The 15,932-nt window shown below is 35.1% G+C and overlaps 1 protein-coding gene across 1 annotated transcript in view; it reads right to left on the bottom strand.

Annotated features, from left to right (window-relative positions):
• Nucleotides 1–408: 408 nt before the first annotated feature.
• The window catches only part of EYS (eyes shut homolog), a 1,451,515-nt gene continuing 1,435,991 nt past the window's right edge, over nt 409–15,932 (bottom strand). Inside the window, 2 exon segments of the mRNA XM_045543805.1 lie at nt 409–1,610; nt 6,925–7,086. Coding sequence (XP_045399761.1) covers nt 409–1,610; nt 6,925–7,086 — 1,364 coding nt within the window.

Consider the following 15,932-nt stretch of genomic DNA (forward strand, 5'->3'; position numbering starts at 1 on the left):
CAGTCATATAAATGATTGTAGTTGAGCCACATAGTATTGTATGGTTATATGTCCTTGTATGATTTTCATTTTTCCTTTGGTTAATAACTTTTTCCTCCTTATTTGTACCTATCGCTAATTCATTCTCACCTGAATTTTGTTTTTGAACTTTCATAGATGAGTAAACACTGCATGAACTAATGGAGTTAAAACATAGGGATCAACATATATACAGATAAATTAGATGTAGGAAAACAACCAGAACCTTTTCTTCAGTGGTATTTTACAAGTTTATCAAAAAGATGTGTTAGCATTTAGACTATTTCAGGTAATAATAAACAGTTTATTCCCTGTAAATAATCTACCAAAGAAGTAACTGTAAAAGTGACTAATTTTATATTCATATTTTCTGTATTAAAATCGCCAATATTATGTAATCTAGTTTTGTTCATCTCCATCATAAACATTGTATCCTTCTGATTTAATTAATTCAATTTTCTTTTTATCTTGAAAAAATGTAACATCTTTAAGTTTGCCAACAAAATTTCTTTTAAAAATCTCTTGAGTAACAATATTTACCTTTCGACCATACTCAAAACCCCCTAGATAACAAATACCATTATAGTTTAGAGCAACAAACTTTTTGCGTGGGTCAATATCCTCAGAAAGAATTAGACTGTCATCTAGGTAGGCCTTGATTAGAGTCTGATTTTGAATTATAAGGACATGGTGCCATTTGTTGCAACACAGTGTGCCATTGCTATAGCTCATAGGCACAGAAATTCTTTCTCCTAAGTTAACTGCTATTTTCAAGGTCTGATTATAGAGACCAATTGCTAGAAAATCATTTTCTTCATTTTGAGCTTTCCCCATCCATACAATTAGGCCTTCTGCTTCAGTAGCACTGAAATTTAAGGATACAGTAGTGAACTGAAGGTTTCTCATTCTGTAGTTTGGATCAGTGTATTTAATGTAAGAAGTCCCCATAAATTTTGCAGTTGAAAATGAAGTTTTGTTTTCACAGTACCTTCCCACCCAACCCAAAGTACACAGACAACTGTAAGAAAATGATTGGTCAGGTATACATAGAGATTGGTGGAGACAAAGATTATTCAAACAGTACACAGACTGGTTACATGTATTTCCAGCCCATTGTGGCAAACATCTGCAAGAAAAAGTTGTGCCATTTACTATACATTCACCTTCATTTCTGCACGTGTTGTATCCACAGGCTGTCCCATCACAGTCACCTACATTTGAACCACCTTTTGCTCCTAATTCATTTAATTGTAATTCTTGATTATTTATAATAACTTCTCGGACACAACCTTGAAAACCTGTGGGTTCATTTTCTATTGCCATGGGATTTACAAGATTTAAGGATGATACTCCTCCAATGTAGAAGTCTGTATTTGTGTCCAGGGAACTCATTTTAGTGGATGCTTTTTCTGTTACATTTATCCCATCCAGATCCAGGTAGCCTTCTGCACCAGCTCTTCCTGCTTTTATCACATGCCAAGTACTTCCATTAATAGTTACTTTTTGGAAAGTTTCTAGAATGATAGTTTTGTCACCAAGATTGTAGCGAAGTTGAACAAAACCATTTATTAAAGAGATACATAAAAAGTCACCTGTCAATAAAGAGAATATTAATCAGTTTAATTAGTAATAGTAAAAAGTTTTTCATTAAAAGCTTTTGCTCTTTCTGGCCAATTTGGGTAAGTCTTGGTTTTGAAGAAATGTAACAAATCTGGAGCACAATTCTGTTAATTTTATTTCAACTTATAGATCAAAACATACTTGTATGCATTACACATTATATCCTGTATTATTTTGTTCAGCAGTTGGCCAAATAAATTTTCCCAAGTTGTAGATAGTTCTCACTGAATGTAAGTATTATGGTACTAAAAGTGAGGTTTTCCTTAAATGACTTTAGTTAAGAGTGTGTAAAAATAAGTAACTGAAATGTTTTATTCTAACACATTTGATTTGGTTTTGATGAGTGATTGGGGGGATAAGGGAAAAGAATTAAGAGAGCAGTTAGTAGTGCTGTGAACATCTCATATTGCATGCTTTCCTAAGTTTCAGCCATGCCCCATGGCTTCAAATTCTGTGAGTACAGAAATCCCTATTCAAGATGTCTGTATGAGTGTTTTACAAGCACTGCAAGCTCTAAAGTTCATATCTCAGTGTGAGAACTTCCTCCCACCAACGTGGCCTCTTCCAGTCTTCCCAAAGTCAGTATGTTACTCCATTATCCATCCAGTTCTTCAAGCCAAAAGCTTAGATGTGATCCTTGGAACCATCATTTCTTCACTCAACACACAAATCTATCACAAGATAGGTCTTTAATCAGTTTTATTAATAGCATTTTGACTCATTGTAAAAGTTCTTGATTCTGTCCACTTTTCTCCTCCCACCTTAGTTAAATTTACTATCATTTCTAAGCTTGATCTGTTGCCTCCTCCACTTTTCTTCATTTCCAGTTGGTTTTCTAATCTACACTAAAGCTAAAGTGATCTTTTCAAATGAAAGGCTGATCCTTATGTTACCCTCTAATGTCACTCACTGTTGGAATAGATACCTAAACTCACGTACCTATAAAGGCTCTGTCAACTCCTGGCTCCTCTCTACTCTTAACTGGAATGTACTATCCCCCTAAACCTCCTCTGTTTACTCCACTGTCACTGACCTAGTTAGAATTTCATGTGCCTTTGTCAGGGCCTTTGTGTATGTTTTCTAGAAACAGTCCACCCCATTCCACCTCAGCTAGGTAACTCCTACCCATCCTTCAGATCTCAGATCAAATGCTGCTTCCTCAGAGAAGTCTTTTTTGATTTCTCAGAGTAGGTCAGGCTTTTTGCTGTAAGTGCTTCAATATTGCAGGATTTCCCTCCACAATATTATCTCATTCTATGATTATATAGTCATGTGGGAACAAATCTGGTCCAGCATCTGAAGTTGTGGTGAGGCATGCAGATGAAAAAGTAAAGGCAACTCTACTTGCTTTGGAAAAGAATGTAGCTCTTTAGTGTAAGATTGTTTCAAGAGCGGAGCAAAGGGCTTTTACGTCTTCATCAGAGTAACACTTTCTCCTCCCTCAAACTTTCCACAACCTTTTCTCATTTAGGGTTATTTGACACTATGCTACTTTTTCCTCTTCCTCCCCCTACCTCACCCCTGGGATGCCATATTTCCTTACTTCCCTCCCACAAACAGTGTTCATTCCTTCTATTCCCCTTTGTGGTCTATACCAGACCATTCTAGAACAATTGGAAGACTTGACAGCTCTACAGTTCTATACCTATCAAACTATGGTTCTCTTGCTTAGATCATTTTCCTCATAGAGAACTTTTAATAAATATAATCCTCTGTCATTATATATGATTAACTACTGCCTCATCCACTAGCTTTAGGCTTCATGGGAACAATGTTTTTATCCTCAGCACCTGGCACATAAATAGATGCTCAATAAATAATTTAAAGAAATAACTGTAGAATTATGGAGTGAGATGACTCAGAACATTTCTCAAATACTAATTTTAGCTTGAAAGCAAAATCATTTTACCTTTAATGATATGAATTTTTTTTAAAAATTTTCTAACAAAGGAAGAAACTGAATTTATTTGCATAATTTCTAACATGCATTTTAACTGTAATAGAATAGTATTTTAACTATAAGAGAAGCAGTATTACAAACTTTCAGGTTATGTAAGAAATATGGAGTATTTAAATTTTTATACCATAACAATCTAGAACAAGGAAACAATTGATACTGAGTTCAAAAAATTTATAGCACTCTGAATATACTTTGTGGCCTTCAAATGAACACAAACCAGTTCTCTTTCACAGGATCATGGAAGAAGCTTTTCTTGCCACTTATGTATCTGTAGTAAACAATTTACAGTGTAAAGCTACATTATAAAATATCTAACAAATGATTGGGAAAGCTGAAGCTGTGATCTGTTTCACTGGTCAGGTTTCCAACCAGAAGAGACTTTTCTTGCTAGAAGAGCTTCTGTGAAAGAAGAGTTATTTTAACTGTGCTAATTTGTTCTTATGAAGAGTTAACAAAGAGGTTTTTCTCTCTCTGTGGCCGTGGAAGCTAAAATTTCTCTTGTAGCAGTATTAGCAGTTTTTATTTTTAAACCATCTAGCCTTTTTATTTCAGTTGATTAGGATATGATTCTCTAGTTATGAGTACAGATTGGCATTAGAGTAAGAAAATATAATGAACAGTGAGAAACAGAGCTTCCTAGTGAGAAACAGAGCTCAAATGGAATGAAGGTCATAAATGAATTCACCTTGGCTATTTAATGCTCATTTAACCACAGCTGGGGCTCCAGCCTCCACCTTTGGCCATTGCTTCTACCCCATCCTCTGCCACCTGCACCGTGCTCAACATTTGTTAAGAGACTATAGAAACAGCATATTAGGGAAGTTTTATATACTCTCTAGAAAAGGAAAGCAAAGGTAATTTTAACTTACTTATATCTTATTTAAATACGCTTCAACTTCATATTGCAATGACTAGACTTTTTAAATACACATTAGTCTGGGTGGATTATAACTATATCAAGATGGATTCAGGCTCAATAGTCATTTGTTGCTTCACAAAACTGATAATTTTTGTATATATAAAAATCATTTTAAGGCATTAAATTTTTAGCAGAGATAAATAGGGGCCAGGATTTTATCTCTTTAAAGTATCTTTCAAAAATCAAGGGTCTAAAATCCACTAGGATAATTTTAAAATTACCATTTTGTTTTAAATGTTACAGTATTTGAGAACACTCAAATTATTATATTAACCTTTAAAGAGAAACTTTGTTAATGTAGAATTTGATTTTCTATGTATAAAAACCTAACTGGCTGCTGATATCTACATTTGTGAATTTTGCCATTGTGTGTGTGTGTATATGTGTGTGTATATATATATATATATATATATATATATTTTTTTTTTTTTTTTTTTGAGACATAGTTTCACTCTGTTGCCCGAGCTAGAGTGAGTGCCATGGCATCAGCCTAGCTCACAGCAACCTCAAACTCCTGGGCTCAAGCCATCCTCCTGCCTCAGCCTCCCAAGTAGCTGGGACTACAGGCATGCGCCACCATGCCCGGCTAATTTTTTCTATATATATTTTTAGCTGTCCAGATCATTTCTTTCTATTTTTAGTAGAGACGAGGTCTCACTGTTGCTCAGGCTGGTGCCATTGCATATTAAGTGGGTATTTTTTACTAATAGCTCCACTTAGCAGGGGATCAGCTGTGAAGGCTTGGTTAACGTTTACATCAGACATTATAGCTCTTAGAGAAGGCACAAAGTACAGGACAGTCATTGTATTTTATCCAACCTTTGAAACAGGCTTCAAATAAGCTATTTATATCACTTGATTACTAAAAAATAAGCTTATGCCTTTCATCTGTTAATTACCTTTAGGTTAATCTAGGTCTAACCCTGTAAAACTTAGATTTTTAATATTTTAAAATTTTTATGATTTTCTTACATAAGTATCAAATGTAGTGTCAATCATGATGTGAAACTAATGAATCTCTCTTTGTAAAGTGTCTAGTGCTATGAAAAAGGAAAATCTTGAGTGTCATAAGCGACATGGATTGAATAACATGTTAAGATGTGTTCTTGCCCTTCTGTGTGTATTAATATTTCGTATATATAAACACAAATATATATCCAGTGGATACCCAGCCAGTCACAATCCTGAATAATCCTGAATATATCTTGACTTTATACTTTTATACAAAAGTCCTATTTACATTATCTTGAGTTTTTTAATGAGCAATACAACTGAAGCTGTTTGTCTTTTAATGTCTCTTGGTTTATAAATAGAAATTTTCTCTGTAAAAATTTCTATAATTAGAAATTTTCTTGGGCATGGTTCTCCCATTTGACATTTTCTTAGGGAGATTTCAGTTAATCATGAATTTAAAACCAATTGTCAAATCTTAGGAGAACAAATCTCTTCTAAGGTATATTTTATAGCTCAATTATGTTATCTTTTTCTCTTTAAAATTATCTTTTTTCTTTGAAATTATTTTGAAGGTATTCCAGCAGTGCATTGAGGTGGACCCAGTTTGGTCTAATTCTTTTACATTCTCATCATTTAGAAGCAAATGAAGAAAGTTATATGAGAACTATTAGTACTCAGATTGTGAAAATCAGAGCACCATTTTTGTTAATTATGAGAAACAAAGTAAACTGATTTAATTATTTCTCAATACCGAAATTTCATTTTCTGAGAAACAGGATGAAAGAAAGCCAAATGTAAAATTTTAAAAATATTTTGCAATAGAAATGTAACTATATATACAAATGTTTTTGTCAGAATTCTGGAGAAAGTTATGAAAATAGAAATCAAGTATAAAATAATAAAACCTCAAAAATTATTAAAATTAGAGCGTACTAGGATATTTTATTCCATATTTTATGATAAATATGCACGTTTTAAGGTTCAAAATGTTTTTATAAACTGATTTTGGAATGCAAACCTTGGGCTTACAATTTGAGTGATGGAACAGCTTGAGGATATTTGCAGCTGTAAATGTGTATGAATCGACAAGAAATACATCAGCCATGCCTTCCCTTTAAAAATCTTTCATATGCATATTTTGTCTCATGACAAAGGGTTATCATACATAGCTTTAATGTCTTTTGTGATGGGATTGTTATAAAGTTGAGCATATACTATATTTGGATTTTTCTAACTTTAATTCCAACAAACCTCTTGCTATTTTGTTAGCATTTCTATTTAGGGAGCCTAAATTCGTAAGCATACACTTGCAGTGACAATAGAACATAAAAGCATCAAGTGTTTACATATTTTACAGACTAGATGACTTAAATAAAGACTACTACATATTAACATACTATCAGGAATTCATTTTTTTTTTATTTTCTGCAAATGAAGATCTTGCCAGTCTTACCTGATTTTGCTTTTAAATGTTGTGCAGTGTAAAATAGGATACCATCTGCAGCAAGAGGTTGAAATTGCAATTGAATATGTGTCTTTTTTCGAATATGAAAAGAAGCAAAAGACATCCAGGATAATTCGTTGCTTCTGAAAGATGGATCACTTATAGATAAAGCTGAGAGAGAGAAAGAGAGAGAGCTCTCCGAGTCATCTACTAGATTAAAATTGCTCATAAATGCAATAAATTGCTTACATAATTTTGAAATTTAGGAGTTTACCTTCCAAGAGTAATACATTGAATACATGAATACATCGAGCCTTGGTAACTTTGTGAGTCTGTTCTAATTCCATTAACTTTAGACTTTTGTAATGGGTCCAATTATTGAAAAGTTCAAGGAATACTGTACTTTAATAAATGCTCCAGGTGTTTCTGACATAGGGGTCCTTAGGCCACATTTACATAAACACTGACTTAGATTTTAAGAATACAAGGATGGTTTAAAACTTGAGTGTACTTTTAAAATTGTTTTTAAGTATTACTAAATTAATACATATTTATTATAAGACATTCAAATAATATAAAAGTGTAAAGTGAAATTTTATTGTTCTTTCTCCTCCCTTAATCCCAGGAACCACTGTTAACAATCTATTATATATGTAGCCAGACTTTTTTTTTTTAATGCACATACAATTACTATATGTATATATCTAGTACCTGATTTATTTTACAGAAATGAAACCATATTTTATATAAACTATGCATAAATACTTTTTTCATTCAGTAATCTTTGTGAAACTTTCATATATATTTTATCTGTTGCTTCTTTTAAATATGTTTATAGTATCTTTTGAAACACACTTTTTATTTTAGAGCAGTTCTAACTTCACAGCAAAACTGAGTGGAAAGTACAGAGTTCCCGTACACCCCCTGCCTCAGCACATGTGCAACCTCTTTCACTATCAACATCCCCCACCAGAGTGGTAGAATTATTAAAATTGAACCTACAGTAGCACCATCATTAACACCCAAAGTCCATCATTTACACAGGGTTCATTTCTGATATTATATATTCTATGGATTTTGTCAAATATATTATGACATGTGTCTACTATTCAGTATCATAAGAATAGTTTTATTGTATTAAAAATCCTCTCTTATTTGACCCTCTCTTTCCACTGACAACCACTGACTGGTCTTTTCACTGTCTCCATAGTTTTGCCTTTTCCAGACTATCATACGGTTGGTTGCTTCAAATAGTATAGACACTAGTTTTCAATTCCTTTGGGCAAATACCAAGAAACACAATGGCTAGATCATATGGTAAGAGTATGTTTAGTTTTGTAAGAAACTGCCCAATTGTCTTCCAAAATGGTTGTACCATTTTATATTCCCATCAGTAATGAATGAGAGTTCTTGATGTTCCACATCCCAACAGCTTTTGGTGGCAAGTGTTTTGGATTTTAGCTATACTAAAAGGTGTCTAGTGGTATCTTACTGTTTTAATTTGCAATTCTCTAATGAGGTATGACATTGAGCATCTTCATATGTTTATTTGCCATCTGAATATCTTCTTTGGTGAGTTGTATGTTCAGACCTCTATGTATATTTTGGATAAGAGTCCTCCATCAGATATATCTTTCGCAAATATTTACTTCCAGTCTGTGGCTTGTACTCTCACTCTCTTCAAAGTGTCTTTTACAGAGAAGTTTTAAATGTTAATGAATTTATAAATTCTTTCTTTCGTGGATCCTGCCTTTGGTGTTGTATATAAAAATTCAGCACCAAACTCAAAGTCGTCTAGATTTTTCTCCTATATTTTCTTCTAAGAGTTTCATAGTTTTGCATTTTACATTTAGGTTTCTGATTTATTTTGAGTTAATTTTTGTGAGGATGTAAGATCTATGTCTAGATTTTTTTTTTTTTTTGCAAGTGGATGTCCAAGTCTCCACCATCATTTGTTGAAAAGACTATCCTTTCTCCATCATATTGCCTTTTTCTTTTGTCAAAGATCAGTTGACTATATTTTTGTGGGCATAATATTTTATAGAATGGTTATAGGATAATTTCCTTAATAGTTCTCTCATTGAAGGGCATGTAGGCTATTTCCAATCATATTCCATTTCTCCTGGTTTCCCACCCTCTCTCTTTGGCTGCATGTACCCCCTCTTCTAATTTTATAATTCCTCGGGAGTTTCAAAGGACCATTTCTCTTTTCTTTCCATTGGTTACCTCTCATCTAACTCCATGGCCTCAAGAAATATCTGTATGATAACTCCTTAAAAATTTATGTCTGTTTAAACCTCTTCTGTGAGCTTCAGTTTCATATAGCCATCTCTCTCATTGGTAATTTGTCTTGGCTATCTTAGTCATATCAAACTTAACATGTTTGAAATTGTGCTGCTGAAAGGTAGTCTCCTCTCAGTCTTTCTCAGATCAGTAAATGTTCCCACCACCCATTCATGGCTCTATGCAGAAACCTGGTAATTCTCTCGATTGCACTCTCTCAAAAATTTCCTCTACCTATTCCAGTCTAAAGCATCATTAAATCTTGTAAATTCTATCTGCATGATATATGTCGTATTTGTCCTTTCCATTTCTACTCCACCATCCAAGTTAAGGCCACTGTCATTTCTTGATTAGACCATTGCAATATACTTCTAATCGATCTTTTACTTCTTGTCTTAATCCCTTCTAATCTATTTTAGATAGCTGCCAGAGGAATTTTTTTAAAACAATGCTTCATTCCCCTTTTTAATCCCTTCATGTATTTTACTGAGAATAAAATGCAGATTCTTTACCATGGCCTTTGAGGCTTTGCATGATCTGGTCTTCTGTTAAATTCCCAACATCATCCCATCCACATATCTGTTATGCACTGTTATGCATATGGTTTACTGCATGACTCCAAGGGGATGCCATTCACATTGGAATCTATATGAACAGTGTTCCCTGGAGATTTTCAATGAACAACCTGCATGGAAATATGGTGTCCTTGTCTGTACACTTCCTTGTCCTTTAAGCTCCAGATAGTTTGAATATCCTGGGTTAATTATACCACAATTTATTTAAACACTGCCATATTGATAGGCACTTGAGTTGCTTAAAATTACTTCGTTATCACTAACACTGTTGTAATAAACATACTTGATTGTACCTCCTTGTAAACATGTAAGAAAGTTTTTTATGTGTTAACATGAGAAATGGAATCTCAGTGTAATAGTCTATGTGCATTTTTAGAGTTAACAGATGTCACCAAACTACCTTCAGAGTGTCCACACCAATTTATATTCCAACTAGCAGTGGATGACAATATACTTACCTATATCCTCAACACCTGAAATTATTAAAATTTTAGGTTTTCAGCAATCATAGATTCAGTTTTATTTTAATTTGCATTTTGCTGATTTACAAGTGAAGTTGAGCTTGTGCTTGTGTGTGAACATTGACCATTTCGGGTTTTCCTGTGACTTTTCTGTTCACGTTTTTCTACTGGACTTGCAATTTTTAAAATGTGTTCTGGGTCCTAATCCTTTCTTGTATATTTTTCAAGTATATCCTCTTATCTGTCATTTTTATTTTGCTTTGCTTATGGTATGTTTTATTATTGAAAATTTTAAATTTTTTATTACCAAAAGTCTTGGGTTTTTAATTTATGGTGTTCATTTGTGTCTTATTTGAAAAGCCTTACTCAATACGTATATATTCCTATATTTTTTATATTATAAATTTTAATTTTTTAAATATAGGACTTTAATTTATGTGGATCTTATTGTGAATGGTTAGAGGAGGAATCAAGCTTTATTTTGAAAGCAGATAGCTAATATTTTTCAAAAATTAATGGTTTGTATTTTTGGTCTGTATTTGATATCCATCTTACAAATAACCTTTCCTCTACCTTTGAAAGGGAGAGTCCCTTTTGAGAAAGAGTTTGTGGGAAATATGGATCAGAATAAAGGATGTAGATATCAAACACCTATCACACCAAGTTCTGAGGTAGTACCTATGTGGCTTTACTTCTTTACCTTGGCTGGATTGAACAGTCTCAGGGATGGAAGAGGACACTTAGGAGCAGAATGATGAGAGGGTCCCCTGTCCCCAGGCAGGGAGGAACTGGAATTGTGTTTCAGGAGGAGCTTTTTGCTGAAACTCCTGTTGGTACTGTGTCTGTGCAAGAGCCAATAATTCTCTGTGCACATATGAGCTCACTGTAAAACAACTGACCTCCTAGCCAGTGCTTTTCTGAAGAAATGATGCATATGAAACAATGTAAAACCAAAAATCAAAACAAAGGAATTCTGTTAGTAGCTCTGATGTGTGTTTTGAGAAGGTACTCGATAAATATTCATTTCTTCATATAATGAGAAAGGCTTCAACTCTAATAGCTTATTATTTGATTAAGTAGTCATAGAAAGTACTGGAAGAATTAAATTTTCTAGTAATGATACACATTCAAAATATTGGTGCAAGATATTTCAAAAAGAGGTACATTTTCACTTACCATGCTTCAAGGATAAACTAGAACAGGAAAAATGACTTAAGTCCTATATGATTCAAATGTTTCTTTTATGGACTAAAAAAAGCCTAGAGAAAAATCGAGGTGGACATACCACCCGCTTAGTCATTGAGATATGTCCAATTATTTCTTGTATGCCTACTAACTCCTGGAAATGATCACTTTGTGGCAAAAATATTCCACTTGTATCTTGAAACCATAAATTAACATTTCCTGATTGGCTGTCTTCTAGAGTTACTGACCACTGGCAATCCTTCTGTCCTACCATAGGCAAAGTTTTGTACCAACATTCTCACTACATTCCCAGAAGTAGAATTAAACAATTTTGATTGCCTTTCAGGGATATAACAGTAAAACAAGTAAACACAGAATCTTTGAGTGGAAATAAAATAAATACGTATTAAATGTTGATGCAGCCTGGAGAGAAAAATTAAGCAGGGAAAGGAGAAAGGTGTGTGTGCATTTGGGGTCAGGAAAGGCCTTGCTAGGAAGGTAGTATTTGAATAAACACCTCAAGAATTGAGCCATTTGGATCTTTGAGGAGAGAGGGAATAACAAGTGCAAAGTTTTTCTGGGGTGATAAGGTTCCTACCATGATCAAGGAACATGAAGGAAAGCAGTGTGACTGGAGGGGCATTAAAGAAGGGGAGAGCATTAATAGATAATGTCAGAGAGGTTATAGACACCAGATCACATTTTCAAGGACTGTAAATGGTCTGAGACTTTTACCTAATGGCAAGCTGACTCATTAGTTTGAAACATTTTCATAGATGATAGCAAAAGACATGAAATTCCTGTGTCAGAGACAAAGGAGAGTTTATTACAGCATTAATAGTAACTAGAGTATCAGAATTTTTGAGTCATTTCTGTGAGCCCCAGTTCTCTCAGGGAAATGCAAAGAGGATCAGGTGACTCACATGCAGGGCTTTGCTTGGGGAGAAAATCCGAGCTTAGATAACCAAATCTTTTACGATGGGCATTAAGCACTCCTGCTCTTTGCCCCAAATGAAGACAGTATCTGTCTTCCAAGAATATATTCTACACAAACATCCTTGGAAAGATAATCCAGAACAAAGCTAGTATCTCTGCTCGAAAGTTGTAGAAACATGAGAGACCTATGGAAAATTGTCTCTCTATACATGGATGGCTATAATGTTCATCATGAAGACTTTGCCTTATACAGAATGAGATGAGAAATCACTGGAAAGCTTTGAGCAGAGGAGTGTCATTGATCTGACTAAAGTTTTTTTTTTTTTAAATCATTTTGGTTGCTATACTCAGATTAGAGTGATAAATGCAAGGGTCTCCCTACCCAGGTTAGTACTGGTAAGAGGTGATGGTGGCTTGTATCAGGGAAGTAGCAATGGAGGTTGTGAAAAGTGGTCATATTTCAAATATATTTTGAAGGTAGAGTTCACAAGGTTTGGTGAGAAAGTACACGTAAGTAAGAAAGAAAGAGGAATCAAGGGTAACTACAAGATTGTTGTCCCAAGAAACTAGAAGGATGGTGTTGTCAATAACTGAAATGAGGAAGATTGTGAGAGGAGCGGATATTTTGGAGAAGATGTGAAGCTCAGGCAGGACACACTTGAGATGCATTTAAGACTTTCAAGGTGGTAGTTGAGTTGGCTAATGTATGAGCTGGAATTTAGTAACTAATAGATCAGCAGAGATCAGTAAGGAATATAGAAGATTTAAACAATGCAATCAAGTTTAAAATCATAGACATATAGAACATAGCACTTGACCTTCCCAATACATATTCTTATCAAAAACATAAAAAATTTACAAATATTTACTACATATGAGGCCACAAAACAAACCTCAATAAATACCAAAGGGTTAATATTATATATACATTTGCAGATTTGCACAGAGCTATGATTCAGAGGAAAACATGCTAACTCTGCCTGTCCATCAGTAACAGGTAGCACTAGACCTTGTCATGACCAGTTTAATCTGTACCTTTGAGATTTTTATTTTGGTTTTTCAGTCTATACCATGTTTGCTGAGTCTGAGCTTATTTTTGAAGTGTTTCAAGAGATCATTTAGTCCAATAAAAACAATTGCAGAGTGTTGAAAGTGCTTCTAAGACTGTAAAGAGAATATAAAATAATTTCTTTCTTTCTTTTTTTTTTTTTTTTAGACAGAGTCTCACTCTGTTGCCCGGCCTAGAGTACTGTGGCATCAGCCTAGCTCACAGCAACCTCGAACTCTTGGGCTCAAGCGATCCTTCTGCCTCAGCCTCCTGAGTAGCAGGGACTACAGGCATGCACCACCGTGCCCGGCTAATTTTTTCTATATATTTTTAGTTGTCCAGCTAACTTCTTTCTATTTTTAGTAGAGATGGGGTCTCGCTCTTGCTCAGGCTGGTCTCAAACTCCTGAGCTCAAACTGTCCTCCCGCCTCGGCCTCCCAGAGTGCTAGGATCACAGGCGTGAGCCACCGCACCCGGACAAAATGATTTCTAATAATTTTTACTTTGAAACAATGTTTTTAATAGAAAAGCTGCCATAATAAAAAGAACTCTCATCTCTTTCACCTAGACTCTCCAATTGTTCCTATTTTATTGCATTTTCTTCTTCTTTCTGTCTCTGTCTCCCTCTCTTTTTTTGTCTCTCTCTGTGGCTCATATATACTCTATTTATCATTAGGCTTTTCCCCCAAACCTTTTTGCTACAGATGCAATGTCCCATAACTGCTAAATATTCCAGTGGATATTTCCCCCAAATAAGGATATTCCTTCAAATCAGGAAATCAACATTGGTGTAACACTACATCCAACTCAGCGGCCTGGTTCAAATTTCATCAACTGGTCAAACTTCTTTTGCCCTTTCTGATTCAGCGTGTCCTTTAGGAATGTGTGCTGCATTCAGTTGTCATGTCTCTTAAGATTCCTTCAATCTGAAATAGTTCTTTATCTTATCTGTTTTCCATATCCTGACAATTTTTGAGACCTTACATTCTGTAGAATGACCCTTAACTTAGATCCATCTGGTGTTTCTGCATGACCAAATTCAAATCATGTAATCTTTGCAGAAATGATGCTGTGCACATCAAGAGGTACATAATGTAGACCCATCTCACTACTGGTAATATTAACCTTGATTATCTGCTCATATTTATGTTCGCCAGGTTTCTTCACTTTAAATTCTCCATCTTTGTAATTAATTTGTATTCCATGTGAAAGTGATCCAAGATTACACCAATATCCCGATCCTCAGCTAGCCTCCACCCACCAGCAGCATTAAGCTTCATTGATGGCTTCAGCAGGAATCAAGCATCTTTTGGGATGGTCCTCACAATTGATTCTCTAGTTACAACATGACTTTTACATTTATTAGTTGGAATTCCACTAATAAATAAATGTATGGAAGATCTTTATTTTCTTCCTCCTTCCTTTCCTCCCTCCCTCTTTCTCTCCCATCCTTCCTTTCATTCTATCAGTATGGGTTCATTATTTTTATTCAATGGGTTGTAATCTGTTATTTTCATAATTATTTTGCTTCTCAAATTCTCCCTGATTTGGCCAGTTGGAGCCCCTTCAAAATGATTCTTGTGTCCTTTTGTCTTGGGTAGTTTTTCTAGGAAACAGACTCTGGGATGGAACTTTGTGTTTGGGAGGTTTATTGGAGAGTGCTCCTGGAAGCAACACCTGTGAGAGAGTGAAGGCAGCAGGAAGGAGAAGTTAGTAGCTTATTTCACAGAGAGCTCTGGAGCTAGGATGACCTCTCAAAGTTATTAATATTTCACACTGAGGCAAGGTGGACAGCCTTTGGGGCACCCCTGCTCCCCGTCCCCATCATCTTCACATCACACAGTCATTGGATTCGGGCTGTCACTGGGGAGGAGGGTAACCTTGGCCAAGGTAGCTCTTTTCAGTCCTGGTGAGGGACATGTCTTTGACCCTCTGCAGGCATTATTCCCAATGGCTGAGGGAAGGGGTGGAGATCTGTATTATGGATCCTAACATCCACTTTAACAGGATTCAACATTGGCCTTCATTGATACTATGTTTATAAATTAGAAAGTAAACTTTCTTTCTTTCTTTTTTTTTTTTTTGAGACAGAGTCTTACTCTGTTGCCCGAGCTAGAGTGCCATGGCATCAGCCTAGCTCACAGCAACCTCAAACTCCTGGGCTCAAGCGATCCTTCTGCCTCAGCCTCCCGAGTAGCTGGGACTACAGGCATGTGCTACCATGCTAATTTTCTTCTATGTATTTTTAGCTGTCCAGATCATTTCTTTCTATTTTTAGTAGAGACAGGGTCTCGCTCTTGCTCAGGCTGGTCTCGAACTCCTAACCTCGAGCGATCCTCCTGCCTCGGCCTCCCGGAGTGCTAGGATTACAGGCGTGAGCCACTGCGCCCGGCCTAAACTTTCTTATTATAGCACTTCAGCTTACATGAAAAGTTTCAGCACTTTTGGAAACAGAAAAATTCCAAAAAGATAACTTTAAATAAAGCATAGTGTTAATTAGATCAAAATGCTACATTCCAGATGTTATTT

Source organism: Lemur catta, chromosome 2 (assembly GCF_020740605.2).
Source record: "Lemur catta isolate mLemCat1 chromosome 2, mLemCat1.pri, whole genome shotgun sequence".
Classification (NCBI taxonomy): Eukaryota; Metazoa; Chordata; class Mammalia; order Primates; family Lemuridae; genus Lemur; species Lemur catta.